A 14,638-nucleotide genomic window follows, 5' to 3' on the forward strand; every position below is an offset into this window, starting at 1 on the left:
CAATGATCAAGCTACGCCACCAACAATATCATGCATGTTGAGGATAGTTTATAAATAGTTGTACAAATATGTACATACAAATAAATGTGTTTTATTTCCTGCTCATTGTACCATTTTGGAGGTGTCGGGTGAAGCTTGATGCCGAAAATGGAATGATTCATGAACGAGGTGGATTATAGCACGAGGAATTGATATCATTGACGACGTACGTGAGTAGCAAGAAATATTTGCAACCAAACTGCCACCAAACTTTCTAAATGTACCCTTACCCTCCCCTCTCTCCCTTTACAAAACGTACATTTATTTTTATGCTTTGATCCCATTCAGGCCATAGGCTTAGCGATATTCAATATTTTGAGTTTTTGAATTTCCATCGTGTAACTTTATATGAGAGGAACCATTTTGGTCCTTGCTAAATAAATGCATATACGGACATACAAATACAAGCTAAATGCTCGTAGGCTACGAAAACCAGAGTGAAATATTAACTGGATCTGTTTACCTCAGACCATTGACCATTGTTGCTGATTAGTTTAGTTGAGCTCAATTGTGCGAGGTGTGAAAGGGACGCTGGTCCAACGGTGACAGTGAGCAAACAGAGTTTCCAATTACAAACGAGCTGCGCCTCTGCACTATCATTAGGCCCATCTCCTCCTCTCGTCGTCGTCGTCGACGCAAAGAAATCCGAAATATCTTTCTCCACATCAGCCCCATACATAAACATGTTCCTACAAAATACTTGTGTACCACGGACGGTGCGACACAACGCTCTGCCTGCACTACTTTTCACACCTTCTTCCTCCTTCCTTTTCAAATTTGTTTTTCTGCTCAATATACGTTCAATTGTGAGGACATTCAATTATCCAAACTTACAAAAGGGATGTATTTGCTTATAATAATTCTTGGCGTATATGTGTAGTTGGGTTGGATGAGGGAAGCATTATGTTGCGGGTATTTAGGATTAGTTTGGCTGGTCGGTCGGTGTGTTTGCCTGCACATTGACAGTGATGGGTTAATAATGATGATGAAACAGAATAATGACAGATTAACTCGGAAGACAAGTTCTTCCATGCATCCGCAGCAGCCATCCTGTTTTCTAGCACCATGGATGACGGATCAAAATACACAATGCTTGTGTGCGCATTAAAAAGTAATACCCTCAAGAGTTGTCTTCAGGTTTTTGTTCTTCTGCGGCATTATTTTTCTAATCTCAGAGTATTATAAACTACTGGCTTCAACTGCCAGCTGCCGTGGTGCTGTGATGCATTTAAATGTAAAAGTATGAGAATTATGAGATGCTCCAGTTCTGTCTCAGTTTGAAATCAGAAGCAAGATTTACCAAAAAATTGAATCAGGTAAAGGGAGCCGCCTTGTCCATAAAACAAACCATGCAGCCCACAAGTTTTTATAGTTGACAGAAAACTGTTGACAGGATAATAATTCTAAGTATGCATGCAATAAGAATGAGACGGGTCCAATATTATAAATCCCATAAGTAAGGAATGCTACTATAAAAGAGGTTGAACGAGTCTACATAAATAATGGAGTTTTTATTTGTAATGTACATACGAAGAAAACTGGGATTTTTTTGCAGATTTTACACTTTTCAGCATCAAAGCTCCTTTCATCTCTCCTCAAAAGGGCAGATTTATTGAAAAGTTGCGGACCAACGTTGGTGTTAAGCTTATTCCAGCAAGAATGTAAAATTCGAGAGGAATTCGACGAACTGCTGTGCTCCGCAATATGCAACAAGATTTTTCACTTTGCTCTGCGCCCTGCTTTCTACTTTGGCGACGTACATAAAGTATGTGGTCGATTTTCAGAGAATTATGACCCCTACCCCCTTGGGTGACCTAAGTATATGCCCCATGTTGTAATTAACATGGGAAGAACAGGACCACTTACCCCTTAAGTAAAACCCATCACATGCTTTTTTGTACGGTCCCTTCAGTACAAGTTCACACTCGAGAGTCAATTGAGTTCTTGGAGAAGAGAGGTCCCACAGCGCGAGCATAAGCGGTAGTGCTCATCCACTGCTTATTACATTTGCTTTGCTAACTTCCGACCACACCAATAAATTATGCTTTTATGTATTTCCCTTCATTCTGCGAGTAAAAGATGTCATTAGGGTTTCTCTCGTACATGCTCAATTAGACTTCGTATGGCATACTACACAATCTCGCAGCCTGGTGGTGTTTGACTACAGTTTGCATCACTGCATTTCTTTGAGAAGATCTGAAGAAACCAGTCAAGCCCAAAAGGGAAGGATCAACTATAATGCTAATACAAATAAGCGCCTAAGTAAGCGGAAAAATCAAGATGTTTCCCACATTGTGTTGTGGTGTGAGGAGTGGGTATACGGCTCAATTTTGGAAGAAAATAAAGGAAAAAAGCTTTTTGAAGGTTTTCTTCTTTGAGGTTTAGCTGAATTTGGTAAATTGCAGAGGCTTAGCTGAATTTGGAAACATTTCCCAAGAGCAGATTTCTTCCCCTGGCTCTCTCTCCACCAACTAGTCCGCATTATTAGACCGTCTTCGTCTTTGACTCTTTTTAATCCCACAATATTTTGGCTCTAGACGAGTACAGTTGGGAACACATTGCCTTATTCGGAGGAAAGTGTTTCGCCATCAGGACAGGAGGGACGACGAGTGTGATGTTGATGTATGAAGAGAGAAGTCATGGGATAGCGACAGCAAGCCATTGAAAGTGACACTTGGACATTATATATTTGCGTCTCACCACCAAAACAGCGATGAAACGAGCCATGCAACAACGGCAGCCACAAACTAGAATATTTATTACATGGCTTCATAGGACTTAAGAGCTTAAGTTTGGATGATATTTACAAACTCTGTGTGCGTGTAAAATGTAATCTGTGTCTGTGTTGCCCAATGCAAAGCTGGGAGAGGTTTCACATTTTAGACGAGGCAGGAAGATCGTTGCTCGTGGGGTTGGCCAAAATGCGACCCAACCAGTCACAGGTCGCTCCTCACAAAGCCGTTCCTTGCGCTTGTGTTGAATACCATTTCCCTCGACGCCTCCGCTCTCAAAACCCACCGTTAATAGGAAGGTCTCCGCTTTTCCCACAGCGTTCAACTCACCCAACGCTCGACTTGCATGTACTCCTGCTCCCGACGTCCAATCCAATCTCATTCGAGTCGCCGTATCTAAAACGCCATGAGATCTTTATTACATTGACCATATGGACGGACGGATACTGACACGGTTGGGTTGGTTGGTTCTTCTTGGAGTGTGGGTCGTCGTGGAAGAAGAAGGATAACCTGAGCGAGTAGTTCATAGTAGATTTGATCCCACGAAACAAGTCGCTCTCTGGTTTAAGAGAGGAGCACTTGGCCAAGTCCTCTTACTTCCATTTGGACCCTTGAACTGAACGCATCTCAATCTGTGTATCATTTCAAAGAATTCGACAGAGTGTAACAGAGACACGTTCATTCATTCTCTTTTTGTGTACTGGTGAATCTACTTCTTGGTGATCAATCAGACAAACCGCTGTTGGTGATAAGTGTGGTGTTTCTGAGTTTTGACACAAAAGTTCGAGTTATATACACACACACACGAGTGGTGCAAGCAACATTTGCGGAACTGGATTCGAAATCTGGTCATCAGCCATCATCCTTGCCATCTGCAGCAGCAATGGTAATGAAACTTGAAGTTGGAGATTGGCCAAAAGAGGCTAAAATGGCGAGCGGTACGACATCCGGTCCAACCATGGCACCTTTCTCCATCAGAGCACTCCTCCAAGAATCTTCAGCACATCATCACCACCAAGACCTAGACAAACTGAGTGGTAGACGTGACTCCGGTGGTGGTGAAAGTCGGGAGAATATAACTAATCACAATAATCACAATAAGCGACGTCTCAGTGCTCTTATGAGCCATCACCATCAAACTGATCTCATGATGGCCCCATCCCCTCCTCCCACTTCCACTCTCGAGGTCGTGGGCAGCAGAATCTCTGCCCTCTGTGATACCACCACCTCAAGTGACGAGAATGAGGATGATCAACTTGAAGTGGACATTGAAGACGACGATGACATTGATTTGGAGGATGAGAATGAGCATGAGGAAGGCGAAGGTGTGATGGATTTGAGTGATCTGGGGAGCAGAAATGTATCCTCGTCATCCAGCACTGACTCCCCAAAGCAGAACAATGAGCAGAACAATAATAACAATAATTCCACTGGTGACGACAAAGTGGAGAAAGAGGGGAAAGATGGCAAGGAGTCAAAGGATGGGGACGACAAGAAAAAGAAGCACGAAAAACCGCCGTACTCGTACAATGCTCTCATTATGATGGCAATAAGGCAAAGTCCCGAGAAACGTAAGTTCCAGATAAACTCGAAGAATTTATTTGATACGGAGTTTAATGAATACGGAAAATTACTAAATTATGGATTGGCTTTATAGGGCTGACTCTCAACGGAATCTACGAATTTATCATGAAAAACTTTCCCTACTACAGAGACAACAAGCAAGGCTGGCAAAACAGGTATAAATTCCGTTCTTCTATTACTTTTCCTATTTTTAATTAATTAAAATTAAGCTTGTTTCTTTTGTATTTTGCAGTATTCGCCATAACCTCTCACTCAATAAGTGTTTCGTCAAGGTAAGCGATTTCATTTATGTACACTCGATTTGTTTGCTTTTCATAAAAGTCAAAACGTTGATACAAACGCACCAGATACCTCATTTAGCCATCACCGACCAAAACAAGGAAAAGGCATCATTATCATAGGAGTAAAGTAATAATAAGATGTCAGTCAGGCAGTCACTTGGCATTTTCGAGAAAACAAAACCCATTGTGTTTGCTTTATCTAGCAGTAGAAATCTAGACACATAGATCCTCTGATCTTTGGGGCAAGCCAACAAAATATTTTCCAAGCCAGTAAAATACATACCATTTAACCACCATTGTTGTTCACTACCTGTCGTCTCAAAAAACAAAAGAGACTTGGTAGCGAAATGTGCATTTCTTGACTTGAAAATTACTTTGACTTTAAACGAGCTCGCTGTGGTACCTTTCTTCAGCGTAGATTTTGAGAATAAGGGTATACGTAAAAGGGTATGTGAGACTCACGAAATTTCACTTTGTGCTCAACTGATCATCCGCAGCGATTAAGTTTCCAAAATATTTCAGGGGTTTTTGTAAAAGTTTTAAACACTTTTTGTTGGGTTAGTTTGTTTGGGTCGGTTTTTCAGAGAAAGAATTTAAAATCTAATGATGGCCTTAAATATCAACGTCTCTCCCTCTCTCTGCAGGTTACTTTCCCTACTATAATTTGTTTTTATTTACTTATTTGCATAGGTGCCTCGTCATTACGATGATCCTGGGAAAGGGAACTACTGGGTGTTGGACCCTTCCTCGGAGGACGTCTTCATCGGAGGGAGCACCGGGAAGTTGAGACGCCGAACCTCCACCGCCTGTCGCACCCGATTAGCCGCACTCAAGAGGAGTCTCACCTACGGATTCCCCGGCCACTCCCCCTTCTTCCCCCCTTCGGGTCACCCGGGTCAACCCCTCCCTCAAGGCCATCCTGGGCTAGGAGGAGTTGGCAACCAACCACTCTCCCCTCCCTTTTGGAATCCCGGCATTCCTCCCGTCGTAGCTGCGCAGCTTTATCACCAACAAAACCTACATCACCAACAACACTTGGCTTCTGCAATCTACCGGTAATAAGCGGATTACAATCTCTCTTTATCACATTTTAACCCATTATAAAGCAGAAGTTTAATATAAACTCGCACCGGCTACCCATTTTTCTAATCTGATTGTTTTACTTACAAGTATTTTATATTGCGTTTTCTGACAGATATGCCGCATCACAGTATTACATGTCCAACGGTCATCCCACAAATGCAGGAAATCCAATGTCAAACAAACCGATAATGCCCACTCCTCAAAACGTCTCATTTTCCGTGGAGCGACTCCTGTCATCCAAACCACCGCAAGTACTTCATCCCAATCACATTCAGAATCTGCAACAGCTTCAAAACCTCCACCACCTCCAGCAGCAGCAACTCCTTCACCCCCACCACCACCCTCACCACTCCTCCCCCTCACCCCTTCACTCCCTTGCCAACCTTAGTCAGAGCCATCCCAGTCCGACGAGCTCAGAGGGGTCCGCAGCCTCGGCAACCACGCCCACTCCGATCAACAGCGCTGGTAAAGGTTGTTCCATTCCGACGTCGCCAAGCATTGGTGGTGGTGGTGGTCATAGTCCGGGTACTCAGCAGCCAGGTCTAATTGCATCATCATCCTCACGCAACATGTCATACGATCCTTATCGCGAGGTCTTGAACGATAGTCAGTCGAGAAGTAGGCATCACCAGCATGATCATCATGCAGTAGACTCGGACTGATTTGATTATTTCACTCACCACGCCACGCACTCGTTCCTTCTCTTTCTTCTTGCAGCTATGTGGCAATAGTGGTGCGACTATGGTGGAAACCAGTATTACTATTATTATTCTTACTGCTGCTTATACTATTTGTACAAGTAGTAAGTGTGGTACTATAGCTGAGAGTATTAATCGTTTCATCTCGTCGACCCATCATCATGATGGTCGGTCGGTTGTAACAGCCACTCCTATTTTCAATCGGCCAAAAAATCAATTAGATTCAGTCCTTCCATCCTTTTCCGATCGAAATCCAATCGTACTTATATAATTCGAACGAGTGCATGGAATCCATTATTTAGTGCTTCTCCCAAGCAATAAATATTCCATTTCTCATTCATTCAACCACATTATCGTGTAATGGCAGCCAGTGACCCTTGCATCCCAAAATACACACATGCACGCAGTTGTACAATTTATTACAGTGGCCATTTCAAAATTTTCTTTTCATCAGTTTTATAATTTCATTAAAGTTTCAAACTGAATGTGAGTGCGGAGGGTCGTTTGTAGTTGGTGCAATCAAAAACTTTGTGGGAAACGCCTCTTACACATAATGACACAGATTATAGTATTCAGTCGCTTTTAGATAGTATTTTGTACTCTTTTTCGTCAGTCTTTTTTAGTTGCCAGCAATCCACACGGTTTTGGTGATGATAGTCAAAATAATCAAAATATAGGAACGACGACTGCTATTTATTACCGCCTAAGATGACACATATTTAGTTTAGTAATTACCGAATCTCATATTTCGTTATCCACTCAATGTATTTATTTATGAAAAATGTGAACATAAGATTGTACGTACTTATCATATTATTATACACACGTTGTTACATTAACTTTTACTGTTGTTGCAATGCAGTTGTTATTTATTAAAGAGAAATGAATTAAAGTCGATAAATTATTATCAAAGTTTCGAAAGTACGTGATTTATCTAAACTGGAATTTATTTCTGCATCCATTGGTTTACATATACGATTATTCATCATTATGCACACCTTTGCATGTAGAAGAAAGGCTCATTAATTGGGAAGGATTACCCTGTGAATTTCCGAACGAGAACGATTGTCTACATATTTATTGCTGGTGACAGCATGATCTTATAATCTATAGTCGTGGGATTACGGCAGCGCATGTATGTACATTTGCCAATGCATGCCGTACAATATGAGACAATGAAGCAAAATTCACAAAGAAAGGGTCCATCCAAGACTTTGACACTGACAAATGCTTTACCTTTACCGATAGCTAATCCATATGCTACATATGCAAACATTGTATCGATTTATATCAACACGAGTAAATGACCCTTATTAATAACAATGGGAATTTGCTTAATGCTACTTCCACTACCACCTCCTTCTTATGGCCAATAAGCTAACACCTATATCTCTACATGTATGTACATACACACATAATAATAAGCATGCATAGGTATGAGCCTAAATCTATCAGTATTACCACCAGCACTACCAAAAACCAAAATGATGGTGGTAGGTCTTTTCCCTTTATGAACGTATTTACCTGTGCACATCATATCGTACGTCTTTTAGAACATGACAGATTTTGACCATTAGTCATTAAACCCGTTCTAGCGGATTGGCTTTCTGCTACCACGAATGTGTGTGTGTGTTACTCTACTTCTTCTCATGGCGAAATGACAGCTTCATGCCACAAACATTGTAATTTAGAAAGGAATAAGGCAACCGCAAAAGAGAGAAAATTGTCAATTGTCAGTCAGTCGTGTTTTATGAAGAAGAGAATGATTGCATTATTTAGCCAGGAAGAAATATGTGTAGCAATAAGAAAAGGCTTAAATTCAATCCAACCAACCATCATTTAAAAGGAAGACAATAACCCAAATAATCATGGGATAGATAGATTATTATTGTCACATTGTCCGACATTTTTTAAGCCCTTCGTTCTTCCTCGACTCGCTCGTCATCGTTCTTCCAACGACAATAATATATTTTAATAATGCTGAGAACTCGTTTAAATGAGCCAAGAAGTGAGGGGGGCGGAGACCAGTCGCTCGGACAGTTCAACTCATTATCTGTTTCATTTAGTCAACCAACATGTTGACAGGATTTAAAAAGTTGTGTAGCTCAATGTTCATGAAATGAAATACCGTCGTCAAGTGTCGTCCCCACACACGCATATAACGACCAAGAAAGAGGAGCTACATATATGCAAATATGGTCTCTGAGAACAAGAGGACTCTGAACGGCAGAATAATATGCTACATATTTAATAATAATAATAAGTGATTGGCATATGTACCTAGTCTAACCATAAGAAGTGATAGTAGAGCGTAGTATTTGACCCGGTCGACATAAAATTAAAATGTAAGTTGCAGTTTGTACCTGCATTTAGTGGCAATCATTGTTGTTAACCTCATTTGCCAGACTTCACTAGGTCAAAAGCTAGAGGAGCTTTACCACACGCGCGCGACAGTAAGTTTTCACTTTTTACGCGAGACAAAAAATTCACAATGTTAGATATAACGTAGAAATTCAAGGACAACTACGATCTGGTTGCCCAACACATTAAATTAACCCTAGGGACTGTGACTATTTATGACATAAAAGTTCCGGTTGTCCAAGGTCAAGGAGGACTACAGTGATGTCCGAAGCTTTGAACGCCAGAATAGCATAAAATCTCTTTCTGACGCCGAAGACTTTGGCCATACAAATGACCTTTCAACCTTAGAAATGAGATGAGCACGGAAAAGTGATCCTAAGATGGAGGCCTTTTATAGTAGAAAGCATCACGCGCTACAGATTTCATAGACATAAGCTAAGGTCAATAAATTGACCTCCCTCTCCCAGCGGTACGGTAAAAAAACAAACAAAATTTTCCATTTACCGATGGGAATTTCTTTAAGACGGAACCATATTTCCACAAGAAAAGAAGCAGAATTTATGCTAAATATTCTTAGGGTTAGTTGAATACGAAAAGGAGGTCGAATGTTATCTTATCGGGCTGCATTCATGGTTTTGGCGGGAATCGGCGGAATCGGACAAAAACCGCCCAATTTCCTCGAGTATGGAGAGGAGATAGTTCAAAAAAATATTTGATTAGCGTCATAATGAAGATGGAACACCCCCTCAATCAGTCCATATTGGGTGGAAAGCCACCGACCTTTGTGCAGGGCCCCACAGCAAAAATGCAGTGAAATTCGTGAAAACCTGGCTGACGAAATCTATTTCTGACTTCATTTCCGATTTAAGTTTGTCCTTGGTATTTTCGAACCGAAATTGATTTCACCGCCAAATCATGATTAAAGTTGAGGAAAAGGTCTGTTCTGAGCCCCATCGAAGTGTCAGGGTCACAAAAAAATTTCTGACCCGGGAATGATACACTTTTTCAATAAATTTCGTGCGTATTTTTGATAGAGGCTTCTCCTCTGGTAACCAATTTTTCATGGTCACAGGAGGAATATATTTTCAAGTCTGATACATGTTTCCTACGTGAAATTTAACTGGCTTTTCAATGGAATAAAAAGAAATTTCAAATTCCTTAAAACTAACCTAATATAGTCGTCTACTCTACTATCGCTTTTTAAGTTTAGACTAGGTATGAAGCATGCAGGATAGTTTTGGTGGGGTGAAAATTGAAATGTGTGGGCTGGGTTGGGAGAAATTAGTTGGCTGCACATATAGTTAACTTGCCACTCCAGTTTCCTTATTTCTTCTCCTAAGACTGTAGACTTAATTATTCCCGTCAGATTTCTCAGCATGGGTGAGGAGACGAAGTGCTTAGCAAACTCGGCCGGGGGGCTTCACCTCTTTTTATTCTGTTAACGACCTCAAATTACCTGCTCGCAACAATTTAACAATTACGAGTCATCATTACCTTCCTTCTCGGACACTGCTGTAGGTCGATATGGTCACTTTTTCTCGGGGGTGGGCACACTTATTTTGGTCTCCTCTCCAGCATGACTGACAATAAGCTCTTTGACGAAATCCACGACTCTTATTAAATTATGTCAACTTGGAATTTGAAATCACTACGGATTTCAAAACAAACAAGCTAAGAAGGGACTCCATTATTCAGATATTTAAGTTACGCTGGTAAAATTTTAAATGTAAATTTTATCAGCAATTTGTTTCTGCATGGCTTCCTCTCTCATTTCATTGACACACGCATTAATTTGATGATCAAACGAATGCCTGGATGAGTATAAGTTTAATTATTAGGAAAGATTCGCTAGGGAATAAAACAGTTTAAATCACGTTGTTATAAGTATACATAACCATCCATTTGTAGCCGAAATGATGTTCAAGGAGGACATAAAATTGAAACTAGACAAAACGAGAGAGATTAACGGATAGCATACGTTGTGCATGATAACAGTCGAAGAAGAGTGACATAGTTGTGGTTGGATTGTTGGTTGCATACAACACGATCAGTAGTTTTAGTTGTCATTTCATTATTATTATTATTCCTCGGAAGAGACAGCATGAGTCCAGTTTAGACAACACACACACACCAATGGGGAATGGGGACTTGTATTTAAAATAAAACTTTGCCATGGGCTTTGATAAGAGGAGACCCTTCTGAATGGACTCATCGAAGTGAGAGAAAAATTTATTTATGCCGTCGCACGACTCACTCTCGATCCGTTGATCTCATCTGAAAACGATGTGATTTTGGTTTAGTGTTGGTAGTGAGAAGTCATAATGATGTCAATCTGCCTGCTGAATGAGATACGGGATCCACACACACACCAACAACACCAACTACCAGCAGCAGTCACAATGGAATCACAATAATAATGCCGAATTATGAATACGGGTCGGTCGGGTGACTTGGACCGACGACCACGGCCGGATTTGGAACATGGACTTGTCGTTTATTGATAAACAAAACGAAAACTCTGATGTGATTCCACCCTCTTCGCCCATTATTCTCGTCCTCGTGAGGCAACTCATTTTGAAGGGTAGCATAGGGATGTCAGGATTTTACTGGGCTTTGTTAATTTCAAGAGTACATTCTCAATTCTCCTGCTGCATGGCTTTCCACATAAAACACAATGTTTATTATTTCAGCCATTTGAAAATGGAAACGTAAGCACTTAAAAAATTGGCGTAAATTCATGGGGTGCATATTATGTCGCGTATGCAGTGGACATGATTTGGGTCAAACGAATCAGTGTTGTTTTTGCTTGGTGGACTCGTCCCGTTATCATAATCGTCATCATCGGTTCTTTCCTCAATCTGATAAAACATTGAGTCAGTCACATCCCTGGAAAACGGTGGCTTGCATGATGAGAATTAATTTTGAGTCGCAGGAAGGAAGGAAGTTGGTGTGTTGTTGCCATCATGAGCTGATGCGGGTATCATTGACCACGTCCCACAAAAATCCATTGAAATGATTTTCCCCATAACAAAAAACTCCAGTGTGTTAGCTAGAAAAGACCTCATCACATTAATATCATGGATATCACATTGTGTAATAATTTGCGTTCGCAGTTATTTTATGTACTGTTGCTCTTGTGCGGAATCGGATTTACAAGCAGCAAACCGAGCAGGACTCATCCTTTATAAACATCGTAAAACGGGCCAATAAAAATAATACGAGCAAGCAATTTAAAGCAGTCCGAAGCAATCACATCGTTGTTGAGCTGGATCGTTTGTACGGAAACAAGAGCAAAACAGGAACTGACGGAATAATAGGAAATCACTGCTCTTGCCCTTTGGCACGATGATCTCTATTCTGACGGCCAATAGCCAGCACAATTGACTCGTTTCTGCTGTGTATCTCTCTGCTGAAGAGTGTTTCTCACGAGTCAAATCCACGGGACTCCTTCCATTGCGGCATTGCAGGGGGCTTCTTCTATTTTCACGGCTCTCAACAACCCAGTTCCAGTTTCACAAATCTGCCTCAGATTGGATTTATGCACAAAGGACGAACACGAAGAAAAGTGGGCAATACCAGAGTCCCTCGGCTGGAGTTTTACATCTTTCTCATCATCAGCAGAGGACAGCGAGGTGAAGACGTGATGCTGATGGGATACAAATACCAATTCAAATCGATCCTCCCACTTGAACCAGTGCTCACTTACACAGCGGAACCTTTCGAAAATAAAAGCCCTAAAGTTTCCAAATTAGCAAAAAGACTTTCTCAGTAGGAGTTCTCTTAAGAGAGTTTTACGCGTAAAATTTTTTGCCTGGTTTCCTCGCAAACATTTATGTTGCTCCGACAATTGGGTGGATCTTCTAGGCTTGTGGATAGGCAAAGATAAGGGAATATGGGGTCATGTACATATGTAAGTACGAATATTAGCGGTATGTATACACGTACGTATACCATTGAGCCAAAGTATGTACTCCTTATTAAATACGTCGATGTATGTAATATTTTTTACGGCTGTGTCCTTTCTCTCGAATTTTTTTGTACACGTACATAAGTTGGCTTTTCACTCGATATTATTATGTATTTCCTGAAAGAGCCATCAAACACTGTAATGAGCAAGCGAATCCCATCCCCATTGAGGTTTCGAAGCTTAAACTAAAATTAAATTGTCAAACCCAACCTAAATATGCGATCCATTGTTATACGACCAACATCCCAGCATTCAAATATTTCCAACTTTTTTCAGTAAATACGTGTATAAGCCAAAAGTCGGCAACATAACACTCAAAGTAAGTCAAGTAAGTCAACAATCTTGGAAGAAGAGAAATGAAAATTAAGATATTTCAATCTTTCAAAGATGGGCACAACAATGCGGAGCATTATTTCCATATATAAACCATGACATGTCGGCAGACCATGCTCCTATACATACTCGTACACATATACATTGTGAGAGGGGATGAAATATGTGGACGATGGTTGGTGGCGTGGCGAATTTGTACTTTGTGTAAACACAAAAAGAAAAATCTCCTCAAAATTTCTTTAAGTTAAGTCGGCTTCATTTCATGATAATCTTTAGGCAGGCGGACTTGTGTATCAATGTACCAGTCCGCACAATGTTCTCCTATTTAAGTCATTGAACAAAAGCAACAAGTCAGTGTGATACTGATTCATTGCCCGTGTTGACCCACCAGCGGTACATGTCGTCGCTTCTCTCTCCCTCTTTCTCAACCAGAAGATTTAAAGAAGGGACAGAATGGACGAAATTATCGTCTCCAAACTCTTTAAAAGTTGTCTCTAAAAACTTTGTGTTGCACAACAACTTAACAAAACAACTTGTTTGCGACGCTTTGCTTGGCGAGCAAATGGTCCATTTGCGACAGAGGAGGACACAGCGTACTTTGCTTTTTGGGGGTGGAGGAAACCAGTAATTTATCATTCGCTGTTCTTGCAAGAGGTCCCTTTCGGTTCTTTCCTTCTTCTTCGCCTTGTGCTTGTTGTTCATCATCTCGACTTGTCACTTTCTCGTCTTTTATCTCAATCCGTATCCAGCCATTAAGGTCAACCGGCGCAGCAAATAGCCAATCGATTTGGTCTTGCATATATGTAAACAATGATTTGAGGCATTTTGAGACTTGTGGTCCCCTAATATACCGAATGATTTGGAGCAGTTCCTGCTGTCATAATTATGTCATCATCATCACTGTGAATAGACATAGCATATTTACATGTGCTAGTACTCATAGGCGAGCGGCTATTAAGTAAACATACGCAAGTTTGCAACACTTTTCCCGAAAGTAAATATATAAGTCGGTTGAAATGAAACTTTGAGAAGTACACAAAATGCGAGTTTACTTTCTCAGAAGGAATAAACTGATTCAACAAGGATTTCAGTGTTCTTGATTCTCAAATTGCTTCCCTCAATTCGCGATCCATCATCTGCGAAACGGCCCCGAAAAACGAATGACTTTGCCAAGTCTGTGTGTTCTCGACCATTATTAAGAAGGGCAGCAAAGTCCAACACAACTTCTGACACAGCGACTCCGCCTGTTTTCTCATAGATACGATACCACTACATCAACATCCATTACATTACATTCAAGACACGGCTTTTGATGTTTCAACTTTTACAATTGTGTATGTGCATATGAATGTATCAAAATTTTGAGATTCCTTTTTCCTCCAGTTGTACTTATAGCAAACTACACAGGAATTTGAAACCAGACCAGAGTGATTCTTCACGAGGGGAAGTCAACCCTTTGAAAAGGAGGCGGAATGAGTCGGAACAAGGAACAAGACAAATGTGTCCCTAGTGGGACACTGCACCACCCAGCGTTCATCAACATACATCATCATCAGCAAT

General features: G+C 40.9%; 1 protein-coding gene across 1 annotated transcript; it reads left to right on the forward strand.

Moving 5' to 3' along the window:
• The first annotated feature begins 3,180 nt into the window (after window positions 1-3,180).
• LOC110843173 (fork head domain transcription factor slp2) lies at window positions 3,181-7,338 on the forward strand. Its single transcript, XM_022089122.2, has 5 exons — window positions 3,181-4,342; window positions 4,429-4,510; window positions 4,588-4,627; window positions 5,327-5,691; window positions 5,832-7,338. Exons 1-5 carry the CDS (start codon window positions 3,655-3,657, stop codon window positions 6,379-6,381), a joined length of 1,725 nt encoding a protein of 574 aa, XP_021944814.1. The 5' UTR covers window positions 3,181-3,654; the 3' UTR covers window positions 6,382-7,338.
• The last annotated feature ends 7,300 nt before the right edge of the window (window positions 7,339-14,638 follow it).

Source organism: Folsomia candida, unplaced genomic scaffold (genome assembly GCF_002217175.1).
Source record: "Folsomia candida strain VU population unplaced genomic scaffold, ASM221717v1 Fcan01_Sc002, whole genome shotgun sequence".
Classification (NCBI taxonomy): Eukaryota; Metazoa; Arthropoda; class Collembola; order Entomobryomorpha; family Isotomidae; genus Folsomia; species Folsomia candida.